The sequence below is a fragment of the Netta rufina genome (genome assembly GCF_964035555.1).
Source record: "Netta rufina genome assembly, chromosome: 1".
Classification (NCBI taxonomy): domain Eukaryota; kingdom Metazoa; phylum Chordata; class Aves; order Anseriformes; family Anatidae; genus Netta; species Netta rufina.
This window is the reverse complement of record NC_140123.1, coordinates 100,051,769-100,065,179: the sequence shown is the minus strand read 5'-3', so window position 1 is coordinate 100,065,179 and position 13,411 is coordinate 100,051,769. Positions and strand designations below refer to the sequence as shown.

Sequence of the window (13,411 nt, the reverse complement as noted above, 5' to 3'; positions counted from 1 at the left end):
TGAGAAAACTAATTTTGAATCAAGATAAACATAGCTTCTTTTGAAAAAAAGATCCCATGAATCCAGCAATAGTATCATATCTGATACAGGGAATGATGCTTTTTAATAGTTTATGCAATTTATTTTTACTGCAATAAATTATTGCCCATTGATTACAGACAATTTCTTAAATTAAACCACTCATTCAAGTCAATTTAACAGTATTATAATCAATGTAAAATTGTAAGATTCTCCATATTGCATATCATTTGCTGTGGTACAAGTTCGGTATAAAATTACAACACATTCTGGTGGTTTGCTTTTTTTTTTTTTTTTTCATCCAATTTTTCAGTGGTCTTAGAGCGCCTGCCTGTGGGTCAGCTAAATGGAGAACCAGATTGTAAAGATGAATTCACAAGCCAGAAATGTTTTTCTTATAACTTATGACATTATTTAAAATGTCCAAAAATCTCTGAGACGTCATGTACTTCTAAATTTCTGGAGTACACACGTGATATTCCAGAAATGTAGAAACACTCCTTAGGAATAGAAAGTGTCATTTTAGAATTGAATGTGATGAAAATTCTTGTCATAGAGAGCCAAACCTGACAGCAATGCCAAGGAATTGAATGTCTCAAATACTTACTAAAAATATATGTTCCCACTGTAAGAGGCTAATGAGCATTTTTTCCTTCTGCTTTTGCTGCTTGCACTACATGCTAATGTCTTGAAGATTTTTAACTATTACAACAATTTTGGATGCTGACTAACCCTACCAAAATATTTGCAATTTATTTGTTTGATCTACAAACTAGGCTGCCATACTCTACGTAGTCATTGGGCCCATTAATAAAATTATTAATTTATTCTTATCTCTCAGATGTCCATTTGACATTCTTCTTAGTTTAATGGTGAAGCATTGTTACACTACCAGAAAGTCCTTAATAAGAAACTGGGTCCAATTTCATTCATTAGTACAATGAAGGGTATAGTATAAAACCTACGGTGTAAGATGTAGTACATGAGAATGGTAATTAAGCTATATATTAGATTTCCTCTCCATGGCAATAATAAGTAATTGTTATATTTTAACATAAGAATTTCTTATTTGCGTTTCTGAAATCTCAGCAGAAAATCATACAGTGTGAGTTTTTGAAAGTCTGAAGTCTTTTGAAAGAATGTCTGCTCATCTGAAGACTATCAAAAAGCCTTGCTTGAAGACAAAAACTGAAGTTCACTAGCATTACCCAAAAACCTGAGCTGTATGTACAACAAACAAACAAACAACAACAACAACAACAACAAAAAAAACACCACATTTTCATCAGTCATATACTCAGTCATATACATATGGGCCTTCCTACCCTTCCCAGGCTCAGGCCACTGATGGGTCAGGCTCCATCTCCCCCCGCAGCCCTGCCCTGCCCAGCCATGGGCCAAACCATCCAGACCCACATATGGACCCACGGCCTGGCTTGGCCTAGCCAAGGCCCAGCCCTGGTATCAGGGAGCTCCCGGTGCCCGGTGCCAGGTGCTGGGGCTGACTCATGGGGTGCTGAGTGGCTCTGCAGCTGGTGGGGTGGTGGGACAGGGCCTGCCTGCAGACCCTGCATGGCCGCCCTTGGAAGCCTCCAGAGCCCTGGCCTGTGGACCATACCCTGGGACTATAGGGCTGAAGCGTACTTGTAACAAGACAATTTTCATATTCAGCAGAGCATCTAGTAAGAACAGAAAAATCTGTCTACCATTTGCTCGCTGATCTCTTGGCAAACTATGCTAGTGTTGATTATGACTTTAAAATCCCTAAATAGCCTGAAGTTTGCGTATCAGAATGATTGCTTCACTTTTTGTGCTCTCCTTCAATAGCTGCAATCAGTGCAGCTTTTCAAGTGAAATCTTCATTATAAAAGACAAAGGAGAGAGAATAGGGAAGCAGATATTCTTGGATACAGCTCCAGGACTCTGGAATTTTCTCCTTAATTTGATCAGAAAACATTCCAAACTAGTACAACTTGAGATAAAAGCCAACTTCTGAGGGAGACTTTGAAGAAATGGGCAACAAGCATCTCAGATGAAACAAATTGCAAGCTATTTGAACAGATTAGTACAGAATCCATTTCATATTGCTTAATTTTCCTAATTAAACTTGCAAGAAGGCCTAACAGCTTCAGTTAGGATTTTTCATATAAATAAAAACAGTTATAATCCTACTTCTAGAAGGCTTTATACATGGCTATTAGGTCATAATTATGAGAAAATTAATTACTTGTTAGTGTTAGTAGCAGTTCCTTTCAAAAACTTTTTGAAACATCAATCATTTGCTAACACTTTATTTATAAACTAACTTCTGTAGCCATGATGTTTGTTTCATTTAAAAATATATCTTTTGTTCATTTTATCAGTTTATAGCTATTCTTTATTGACTGTATGAAGACAACTACAACATTCCACCTGGTCACAACACAGGGGGACCAGAAGACCCACTTCAGCCTTGACAGTCTCTGTATTGGAAGACTAACAGTCTTTCAGGCACTACTTTCTCCAGCATGTATGATCTTCTGCCTTTCCCCATTAAAGACAATCTTGGAATTTACACATTGCCTACACTGTGGCAAGAAAGGGCTGCAGTACTGTTTTATTGCTCCTGAGTTAAATCAATCTGAGCAAAAGCAATCCTGTGAAATTGCAGCATGGTTTATCACTGGTTGCTAGGAAAAAAATAATGAGTCATACATTATATATGCATCATTACTCGACTTGTGCAAGCAGTTAACTATACCTGTGTAAAAGTGCTTATATCTGAATCTTAACCATAAACCTGTCTCAAAAATTTGAACAGACAAAAACAGTGATTTTGTTTCCATTAAAGAATATTGACCAAGTATAGAAATTATGATGACTGAACTACAAATTGTAACACAGAGTACTAACTACATGTAGTCTAAACTCAAACCTCAAACCTCACTCAGCCAAGCAGGTATTGAGGTATCGCAGGAAAGTGGTCCTTAGCTACTTAAGCACAATGAGAAACTGCCTCTAAAGCATGTAACATTTTTTATCATTCAAAAGACTTACAAGTATCTTTAGTGTCTTAAGGAAGGATAAAGAAAAAAATTAAAAGCCTTCACTCTAATAAAAGCTTCATTAAAAATGCTTTTGTGAACTGAAAATAGGGATTCAGAAGAGGATATCTCAGTGTTACCTAGCATAAAAATGTAAATATGCCCAAAAAGAATGAAGAGAGGTTTAAGTGGATGTTTTAGAAGACCTGCTGAAACCCTCTCAGGAAACAGGAAAAGGATGATTTTTTTCAGAAAGACTCCTGTTACAGTTAACAGTATTGTCATAAAAAATACATTAGTACTGTTTTTTGCTGTCTCCATCTTGGAGGACCTTTTCTGCTCTGGGCTGTTCAGTCCTTGCTTTGGCAACTAATCTTTTATCTATCTATCTATCTATCTATCTATCTATCTATCTATCTATTTATTTTCTGTTTTGGCCATATAGTATGTTACAAATAAAACAAAATTTTAACTTATTATGGAATATCTGCAAAAGCTTCTGATAAATGCCTTTTTGATCCCTTTTGATTTCGCTATCAAATTACGTAGTGTAGAATCAACAAATTTTACAAAAGATGCCTCCTGCTTAGCAAATAAATTCTGAAGTAGCTTTTCCATCACAGTAGTTCATAGATAAATTCAGAGAAATATAAAGTATACATATATATATATATTATCAGAGAAATATATTGCCAATTCATTGAAGAAAGCAGCTAAGGGAAAAAAAGTCTCAAATGTGGTCCAAAACATAACATTAAAAGAGAAGAGGTACACCAATATCCATTAATACATGTCCTGCCATTAGGGGAAACACATTGTCTTCTTTTGGTCTTCTAGTACTGAAAAATACACATTATACTGAACTAAAATTAGTGCTAAATTAGTGATTTAGTTATTACCTTTATAATAAAATTTATTGTGTATTGTTAAGAAAAACAATACACATTTTTAAAATAAAAAGTCACGTTTCTTTGAATATTTGTTAATTATATGTATGTTTTTTTGAAACATTTTTTTTTGTAATTGGAGATTTTTTTGTGTGTGAATGATGGGATGTGAAAGAGAAAGAAGTTTTTTATCATTTATCATTTTTTATCATTTTTATCATCATCACTTTAGATCATATCCTACACTTATTCTCCCCTCACAGTGGTGATAGCTGCAAAGCAATTCATCTCTAGCTGTATACATCATAAGACCGTTGGGGCTGCTTTAGCTTGCACTACCTGTTAAAAACACTGGAGGGTAAATATGCAGGGGATTACTCATCCGGTAAAAGAATTTCGTTAATATTAATCTTTCTAAATACCCTCCTTGGGCATGTACAAATAACTCTTGTCTATTCTAGGAGGCTTATACTATTTTCTCCCTTTAGAAAGCTGAAAAGAAGGCATAGACCTGGGAATGAACTGGACACATTTATAACATCCCTACCAATACAATAGATAGAAAACAATATAATATCCAACAAATGTATACAATGCATCACTTGTTGAACAGTACTTTATAGTTATGCTTTTGAAACAGATATAACGAAGATGTAGAAATGTAGAAAAATTGCTAAGTTGTTAAAAATCAGTAGTTAATCCCTAGGATAAAATATCACGTAATAGCTTACTCAAAATTTTAAGTTAATTGCGTATGTAATGCATATTCTCAAACTAACTCCTCTGTGACTTCTACTATCTTTGAAATTTATAGCTTCAAATATATTCTTTGTCTCTATTTGACAGGAAAATTAAAAAATGTGAAATAATCATAAATTTGTTCACCAAAATTATGTAAAACTAGAAATTAGCTGTTGACATTAGACCAGAGCAAGGTTCTGACTGGTGCTAGGAGGTCTGATTTTATTAACATCATGTATAGATACAACCACTGGACTATGTATGGAGAAATGGAATAATGAAGAAACAAAGGATCAATTAACACACACTTGAATTCTTTTTCTTTGATATTCGTTCAATTAAAATACTTCAATTTATTTTTTTGTAGACTTACTTTGAACTCCATGGGAGCGAACTATCTTCCAGGTTTCTGAGGCTACCTCTTTTACATCCACTTGGTAATGATGAATGGGCACACCTCCATGTGAATCTGGCTTATTGAATGAAACTTTGGCAGTGGTTTGTGACAACTCTAAAATCCGTACTCCATAAGGATTTGATGGCACATCTAGAAAAGTACAAACATCAATTTAATAATCAACAGCAACTAGACAGACCTAAACTAACAGTTGATAATTTACCCCAGGAAGTGTCCTTAGCATCTTGAAGGGGAAAGAAAATATTGAATGTGATGAAATAATGTTTGCTTTAGATAAACAACTTTAGCTTTCTAATATGAAGCTGTAAGAAAGCTACATTAATTTTATTGTATGGTAAAGTCATGACAAACATTTTTCTTTTCTGTCTGTCTTTTATAATATGATTTTTTTAATAGCTAACTTTGTCAGAGGCAAATGTAAATGCTGATTGATTAGTTTACTATATAATTATGTAAAGGAGAATAACAAACAAATCATATTTAACAACAGGAACAGTTCTGGCTAAATAGATCATTCAGAGACTGAATTCTTCTAAATGAGACGACGACGAAAAGCTGTAGAAATCATTTGGCCATTTTCATGAAAATCTAAAACACAGCTGAATATATATATATATATATTTTCTTCCCCCCCTCCCCCTTTTTTTTTTTTAAATAGACTGGGTTCCAACCTACTAGCAAGAAATATTAAAAGAAGGTTTCTTTCCTCTTTTCAGTTTAAGAAATATTTACAAAATAGGTTAAAAGATTTTGAGATTTTGTTTTCAAAGTAGAATAGAACTAGGAAAATAAAGCATGTGTTTGTACTGTTGAAATGCTATGAAATGAGATATGAAATAAAGGTGAAAAATTAACCTTAGGGTCATCCTCTGAAACAGAAACATTATCTTACTCTTACAGTGTATGACTGATCTATCAAACAGAAGACAAAAGACTAACTTTTCTAATTGTCCTGGGTTATAAAATGTTATAATTACAAAAATGTGTACTGAAAATACTACGAAGAATTCTTTGTTCTGTGGACTGAGAATCAAGGGTTTGAAATACTTATATACTCTCTTCTAATACATTTGACATTTATTTGCATATCCACTTACAGATTTGATATTGTTTTTGTCTCTCTGGATGGAAAGTATGTTTATAAAGAAAAGCAAGAGCTTGAGCCAAAGCTGATCATTCGATCAGTGGGTACTGAGCCATTTACATAAAATGTAGTCTGTATTCAGGGGCTGTCAGGAAGCTGTTGGGAATAAAAAAAGAATCAATCTGAACTTCAGCCAGTACTGGTACTTGAATGAAAATGAGCCAAAAATTGTTATAAAATATTAAGAATGGGTTTTAGGACACACTCGGCCATGAATTCTCATGAAAAGGACACCTGCCAAAGATGCTCTGATTTATCTAACCTTTCAATAATCTGGTACCTACATTTTTCCTGAAAAAAAAATCTCTTAGCAGAGTGTCTGAATGCTAATATCATATCTCTGTGAATTCTGGCAGTTAGCATTTCAGACTACAGGTCTCCTGAAACCTCCAATGCTTGGTGCTCATTGGGTTAAAAACAGCATAGATGTATTTACAATGATGTATTTTTCATATCTTTTACTTAAAGACAACTAAATGAATCCATGAAGATTTGAGCAGAATGCAAATCTCATCTTGAGGGATTCAAACCCTCAAATACCTTCTTATTCAAGGAAGCTTTTCTATCACCAGGATATGGGATGTTGCAGGACATTTTCACCCTTCTTATTGAAGTTGTATTTTTCTACAGAAAGGAATTCAAGATTCATAGAACATGAATCAAACAGAACATGGCAGAATATAACCAAATAAGCTATACATCAAGGAGAAAAGAGAACTGGGTTTTGAATCTTTTTTGAAAAGGATGCTTAATACTTTGCATAGGTAATCAAAATATCCATACTTTAAACTAAAATTGATCAAAAGGTGGCTTGTTTTCTAAGAAAAGGAAAGTATGTTGAAAATTTTTTATTTTATTTTTTAATGATCACTCACAAGAAAAACTGGTTCTGTGAGTTGCTTGCTAAGTAATCATTGATCCCAAATTCAGGAGCAGATAAGGATTAGAACCAAATTTTGACCTTTCTCCTCCAGATTCTCATCACAGCTGAGAGCACTAAGCTTTTTCCTGTTAGCATTAGTAACTTAAGTACTGTCCAGTGGACAGCTTCTTTTGTCCTTCTCATTCTGTTCTGACAGGAGAGGGAAAAATCCAGCATAACTATGCCAGCAAAGCAGGCCAGGATAGCCAAAGTAAAGTAGCATAGTACTGTATGAGAGATGCAGATACCACCTGCATGCAGAGATGAATATGGCTCTCCAGTACTGAAGATGAATGGCCTTAACTAATTATGAGCTAAAAGATGCTATGGATATCTACAGTATTATGAATAGTTCCTAAACACCTTTACTTCCTTTTCTGTTGTTAAAAGAGCTCAAAATAGAAACAAATTATTTTGTATAAGGTTGAATGAATATTTAATTTCACTGAGATTAGTTTCATGTTACTTTTTGTATGCTCTTTTTATGAGTCAATTCACTGTTGTTTCAGTTTGGATCAAAACAATTTTTTGGTCAATGGTGTGAATCAAATACACTTTATTTACATATCCATTCTATTCCTGAATTTCAAAAGGAGATCTCTTTTCCTTGTGTGTTTTTGTCTGCATATGATTAACTATAATAAACATGGCATAGGAAGCAGACATCCTTAAGGAACCTTACATTCTTCACTGAAGATTCAAGAATAATTTCTGCCAAATGAAGATATGGTTCTATCTGGTATTAAACAAAAAATAAAGTTCCAGTGAAAACCCAGTAAAATATTTTGCATAACTAGCATAATGCTATGTGTTTAAAACTCATTGTTAAATGTATCCACAATATTATTTTATATATGCATCCCATAATATATATGCTACCCATATATGTGAAGGTAACTTTTATACAATTTTCAGAGTTGAACTACATCAGTGTTTTATTTTAAGAAAGAATTAATCACCTGAAGAAAATATAACAGGATACACATTCCTAGTCAAAATAAGAAACAAATAGTAGTGACTCCATTGAAAAAGTGCGAAATACCTACCAACTCCTTCAGATTAGGTAAATCTATAACATTTTTCCCAAAGAAGATCATTAGCAGCATAATGAACTGAATCTAATTTAGTAGTTCTCTATTGAGCGTGAATTTGATCATGCAAAGTAAACAGCTCTCTGGTCCTGATCTACCTAAACACTTCAGCATTTGAGTTCTCTCTTCCCTGTCACCTGAAATTATCTGGAACAGTGCCATGATTCTTCTGTTAGAATTGTAAGGCTTTAGCTCAATGTTTAGCAGGAATAAAGAATAATTTGCAAGGTTGTGTACACTGAAGTCTGCCCCTGGAAGGACAGAACTGTGGATGCTTCTTGTTCTTTTACTTTCTAAAACCAAACCAAACCAACCAATGAATCTCCTAAGAATTTAGCTATGGGCAGTGATTACTTTTTTTCATATACTGTTATGGATGTAAGCTGAAGTACTATACTGTAGAAAAAGTGTGGGATTTCTCTTATATTATCATTTAACAATAGGACAGATTTAGGTATAGCCTCTTTAGAAGTTCCGCTGATATCTTTGGTGTTGTTAAACTGCTTTCAAAACATGGGATAATTGAACAACAGCCTATAAATTATAATATCATTTAAAAAAAAAAAAAGTTTCAGATGTTTAGTCAACTTCGTGTTCTTTCCACACTATTTCTTTGCTAATGTATGATGTCAAAGAATTACTTAAAACCCCAAAATATTAAGTGGAAAATTGCGCTTAATATATAAGGTACTCAGTGCATAAAGCTGGTTAGCACAAATGAACTTTGTGATGCATTGGCCTTAATTAAGTATAAATTGGTTTAGTTCCAAGAACAGTACTAGAGCTGATAGAGAAATACACATGGAATTATGAGTACATATTTATCTCTACAGCTATATAAATAGTCTTTCAAGTCTATTACATTTTACTCAACCCATTCAATAAATGACCAGTCTTTATCACCAGAGATTTTCTTTTCAAGCTACATTTCGGATAGTTTTATGGAAGAAAATAATTTTATTTCTGGGAGTTTAGCAGTCCTGGTATAAATGGAGGAAAGAAGTGATGGTGTGGGAGTACGCTGTGGGGTCAGAGATTTATCTTCCAGTTAGTTCTTGTCTCATTATCTCCTGTCAACACATTCCTACTACAGTTCTGCAGCTTTTCCTGACTCCATACATCTGGCATATATACTGACTGAAAGTAGTCTAAAGGCTGAATATAAGTACTATCAGGAGCACAGCAGGGAAAGAGATGCAGCAGGGAGTACATCTTTGGAGTCACAGATCTTGGTGAAATAGTTCGTGCTTTTGCATCCTTAGAACGGAAAAAAATATATATATTAAATGTCCAGATAATTTCCAGTCTTGCCTTGATGTCTTTGATTGGGGAAAACTACCATAAATTTATTTTATCACATCACTGGGAGTTCTGGAAAAATAAGGAACGGATAAGGAATCAGGACCACAGCTCTCATGTAAATACATAAATAGTAAATAAAAATAAGATACACACACACAAAGCAAAAACAATTGTAGTGTTGACAGTTTCACACACATGCTTATTGAATACATTATGATTCTTTTTACTATTACATTTCCTTTAGCTGATGCTGATACGGAAGATGCACACGGTAAGGTTTAGGGCTGAGATCCAGATTTTAGATCTGCCTATGTTTTATGAAGGTAAATGGGCATTAGGCAGCAGCAAGGTAAAAGTTACACACACAAACACAAAAAAAAAAAAAAAAACAAAAAAAAACAAAAAAAAAAAACGCAGCCCAGCAATTTTAAAACAGTCAGTAAGACCCCAAAGCACTGTTTTGGCACAGAACATGACTATCTTCCTTTTTTGTATTGTTGTGTTATATTCCAGGGAAAACAAAGTCCCATTTCTCTAATTTTATTTTACCTGTACAAAAAGGAATATATGGAAAAACAAGGAACAACATCCATTAACCAGTCCCAAAGTGCCAGCACCAAAAATCTAGATCAGTAAACTGCTAAATTTGATGCTGTACTTCTTGTACATGGATCAACCTTTTTAAATCTTGAACATCAACTGATTCCATAAAACTATTTACAGGATATAATTTCTGTGAAGCTCATTTGTTGTCTTTCCTATGTCTTCATTTGCTCTTGATGTCGTTAATCCCCATCTTCACTGACTTTCTGTGTATACAGGAGACTTAAGATATATTTGATAATTTGATTAATTGGGAATTCTCAATGTCTACTGACATCGTATGCATTTTAATTTTCCATTTTGATTCTCTGTAACATTGCTTTAGAAAGGAAACAGATATAGCATCTCTCATTTCTTTAAGTTTTATCATATGTTACCATTAACGTTAAGTTTTAGGAAGTGTTACCACTTCCTAAATGCTGTAAGATCCTTGGTATTCTATAGTAAACTGTGAAAAACATGAAATGGATGATTTAGCAAGACAAGTTTGTAATTCATCATCAGAGCTGTATGATGTAACTAATTTGCAAACTGTATGCACGTCTTATTGGTGTGGTTTCTGCCAACAGTTGTTGCTGTTAACACTATGTCACTGTAAGTCTCTGTGCATAGCTGCAGTTCCAGGCATGATGTGCATGATGTTCAAATTTCATCAAAAATAAAAGTATTCTCCTATGTGCTGAAAGAAAGAAAGACTGAAAGAAAGACTGAGGCAAAAAGGCAAATCAACGATTCATTTGAACTTTCAACCCCTTTGCTGTCCCAGAATAGAGGAAAGAAGGGGAAAGGAAAGTCTAGAGTAACTAAGACCATGAGAGCCTTGGAGGTGAATCATGGTTTACATTTAGGGATATATTCAGTCTATCTTTATACTGTCATGTGCAAAATACACTTCAATATCTAAAGGAAAAAATTGAAAAAAAAAATCCAGTTTAGCTGTGTCATAACTTTAACATTTACCATTTTAAGATAGTAAATTATCTATTCCAACAACACTGTATTAGATCATTGATAGCCATACAGTTTTCTAATAATCTACCCAAAAGCATTTGAAATAACAATACTGAGATCTCAACAAAAAGGAAAAAATGCTTTACTAGTTAATATAATCTAACTACATACTGACATTTGACATTATCTGCAACTAAACTTGATCTGTGCAAATCTAGGAATATCTGTGCTCACCTCAGGCTCTGAAAGCCATTGGGACAATCTGCCAAGCTCACCTGCTTGTCAAAGCCTAAGCCTGTCATAGAGAAAAAACAGAGTATAAGTAGACTTCTAAAACAAAAGCTGTGGATGTGATGTGAGGCAATTCATTTGCAGTGGCAGGAAATGAAAAAGACTGTGGATCTTCTTGTAATTTACATGTTACTCACACACCAATTTAAATGCTTAAGCAATGAGAAAAGAGGATGTCACTCATGGTACTTTCAAGGGTTGATCACTACCAGTCAGGTGCTGAGCACGCGTAAATAAGCCTTCAATAAGCACTGAAGATTCTCAGCATTTTGCAAGTAATGGCACCTTTCAGTGTAAAACCTTGAATAGGTTGCAGTTCTTCAATTTCTGTGAAAGATTTAAATGACAGTATCCAGAGTTCAGGCTGATTTAGTAGCTCTGTATAATTACAGTGAGCAGGTATAGTTCTGTCGTACACATCACTATGGTTGCAAATCTAAATTTTGAAAGAAATCTTTTTCTGTCACCAATAAGCCATATTTCTTAAGGAGGGGCAAAAGTAAAAATATAATGATATCGTGCCACATGATCATGTTTTAACTAGTAGTAATAAAAAGCAAACAACAACAACAACAAAAAAACACTAGTTTGAATCTGCTGGAAAAAAAAAAAAAAAACAAACAAAAAAAACAAAGCAGAAAAATGGAACAAAACATGAAGCATTAAGTCATTCCTGCAGAATTTTAAGAGAAAACAATTCAGTAAAATGATTGTTATTTGTAAAATTTGCCCTAGCAGGATACTTTGCTTACTACAATCTCCTGGCTGGAAAAAGTATTTATTTTTCTCTGACAGATCTATTGGAATAGTCTGTTACATCCCAGCATTAGTACTTACAATCAAAGTGACAAGGAAATCCAGGCTCTATTTAAATGCATGAAAATAATGCTTATTTGGGAAATATCAGTCATTAGGACTTCTTGATTTACTGAAGTAAAACAACAGGGGTAGAAGGAAGAAGGCTTTTGTTCAGCATTTTGTTCCTGTAATTATGATGATGCTTCTATCCTCTATCTTCCTGACTATTTTTTATTTCTAGTCGATGTTAACTTAAATGCAGAAATAGTGAAATACCTCCATTTGATCTTAGCTTAAATGCAGAAGCAGTGACATACATGTTTTATTTGCCTTTTTTTTTTTTTTTTTTTTTTTTTCCCCCACCAGAAGAGTCTATTTAGGTACAAATGCAGTCTTTCAAGATAGTGTGTATTATGCATTACACTGCAGTACGGATTATTCAGCACAATGGAGTCCTGACACCCTCAAGCCTCACATAAATACAATACCACAATGTATTAAGGATACATGTTCACCATAATTACTACAGAATTTGCATTTATTCTATTTGTTTTTTCATTTCATGTTATAGAATGTCCATATACATCTCATACTTAACATAATAGCTTCCCATAATGCTTTGTTACAGTTTCACTAAATATATACCAATTTACCTTTATTTGCCTACAACCCCAATACATAACTTTCAAAATTGCTGATAACGTTTTCTGCAGAATTGACTGAAAAATGGCAAACAAACTATTGCAAAATAGAGAATAGTAAGCTGTTTGAAAAACTGGAATCTGTAACATCTCTGACATAGCTGTGTTAAAAAGCCAAAACAGCCTGTATGGAGTTATTTTTTCTTGTTCGCATTTCCAGGGGCTCTCGTGAGAATTAGCTGAAATAAAATGTATTATCAAAATACCATGTTACTTTTCAATTAATAATGAGAATTATTTTGTATTAAATTTAATTATGCGTAAAAGCAAGAAATAAATATATTGCTAAATATATGATATTTATAATATAATATGTAAATATATTGCTAAAATAATAATTCTGTAGCATCACTAAGTTGTGACATGTTATTGTTTGTTTTGAAAAATTAGGAAATATTCAGCAGATACAAAGATACAAGATATCTACTGAGATACAAGATATCTACTGAGATGCTACCATTTGTATATACCTCTTTATAAAAAAAACAGTGCATAGCAGTAACCAGAATCTGACTGCCTCT

General features: G+C 33.6%; 1 protein-coding gene across 1 annotated transcript in view; it reads right to left on the bottom strand.

Annotated features, from left to right (window-relative positions):
* The window catches only part of NCAM2 (neural cell adhesion molecule 2), a gene marked incomplete at its 3' end in the record, with an annotated part of 282,431 nt that overhangs the window by 56,156 nt on the left and 212,864 nt on the right, over positions 1-13,411 (bottom strand). Inside the window, exon 13 of the mRNA XM_084305716.1 lies at positions 5,043-5,216. Within this exon, the coding sequence (XP_084161842.1) occupies positions 5,043-5,216 (174 nt within the window). The remainder of the gene's footprint in view (positions 1-5,042; positions 5,217-13,411) is intronic.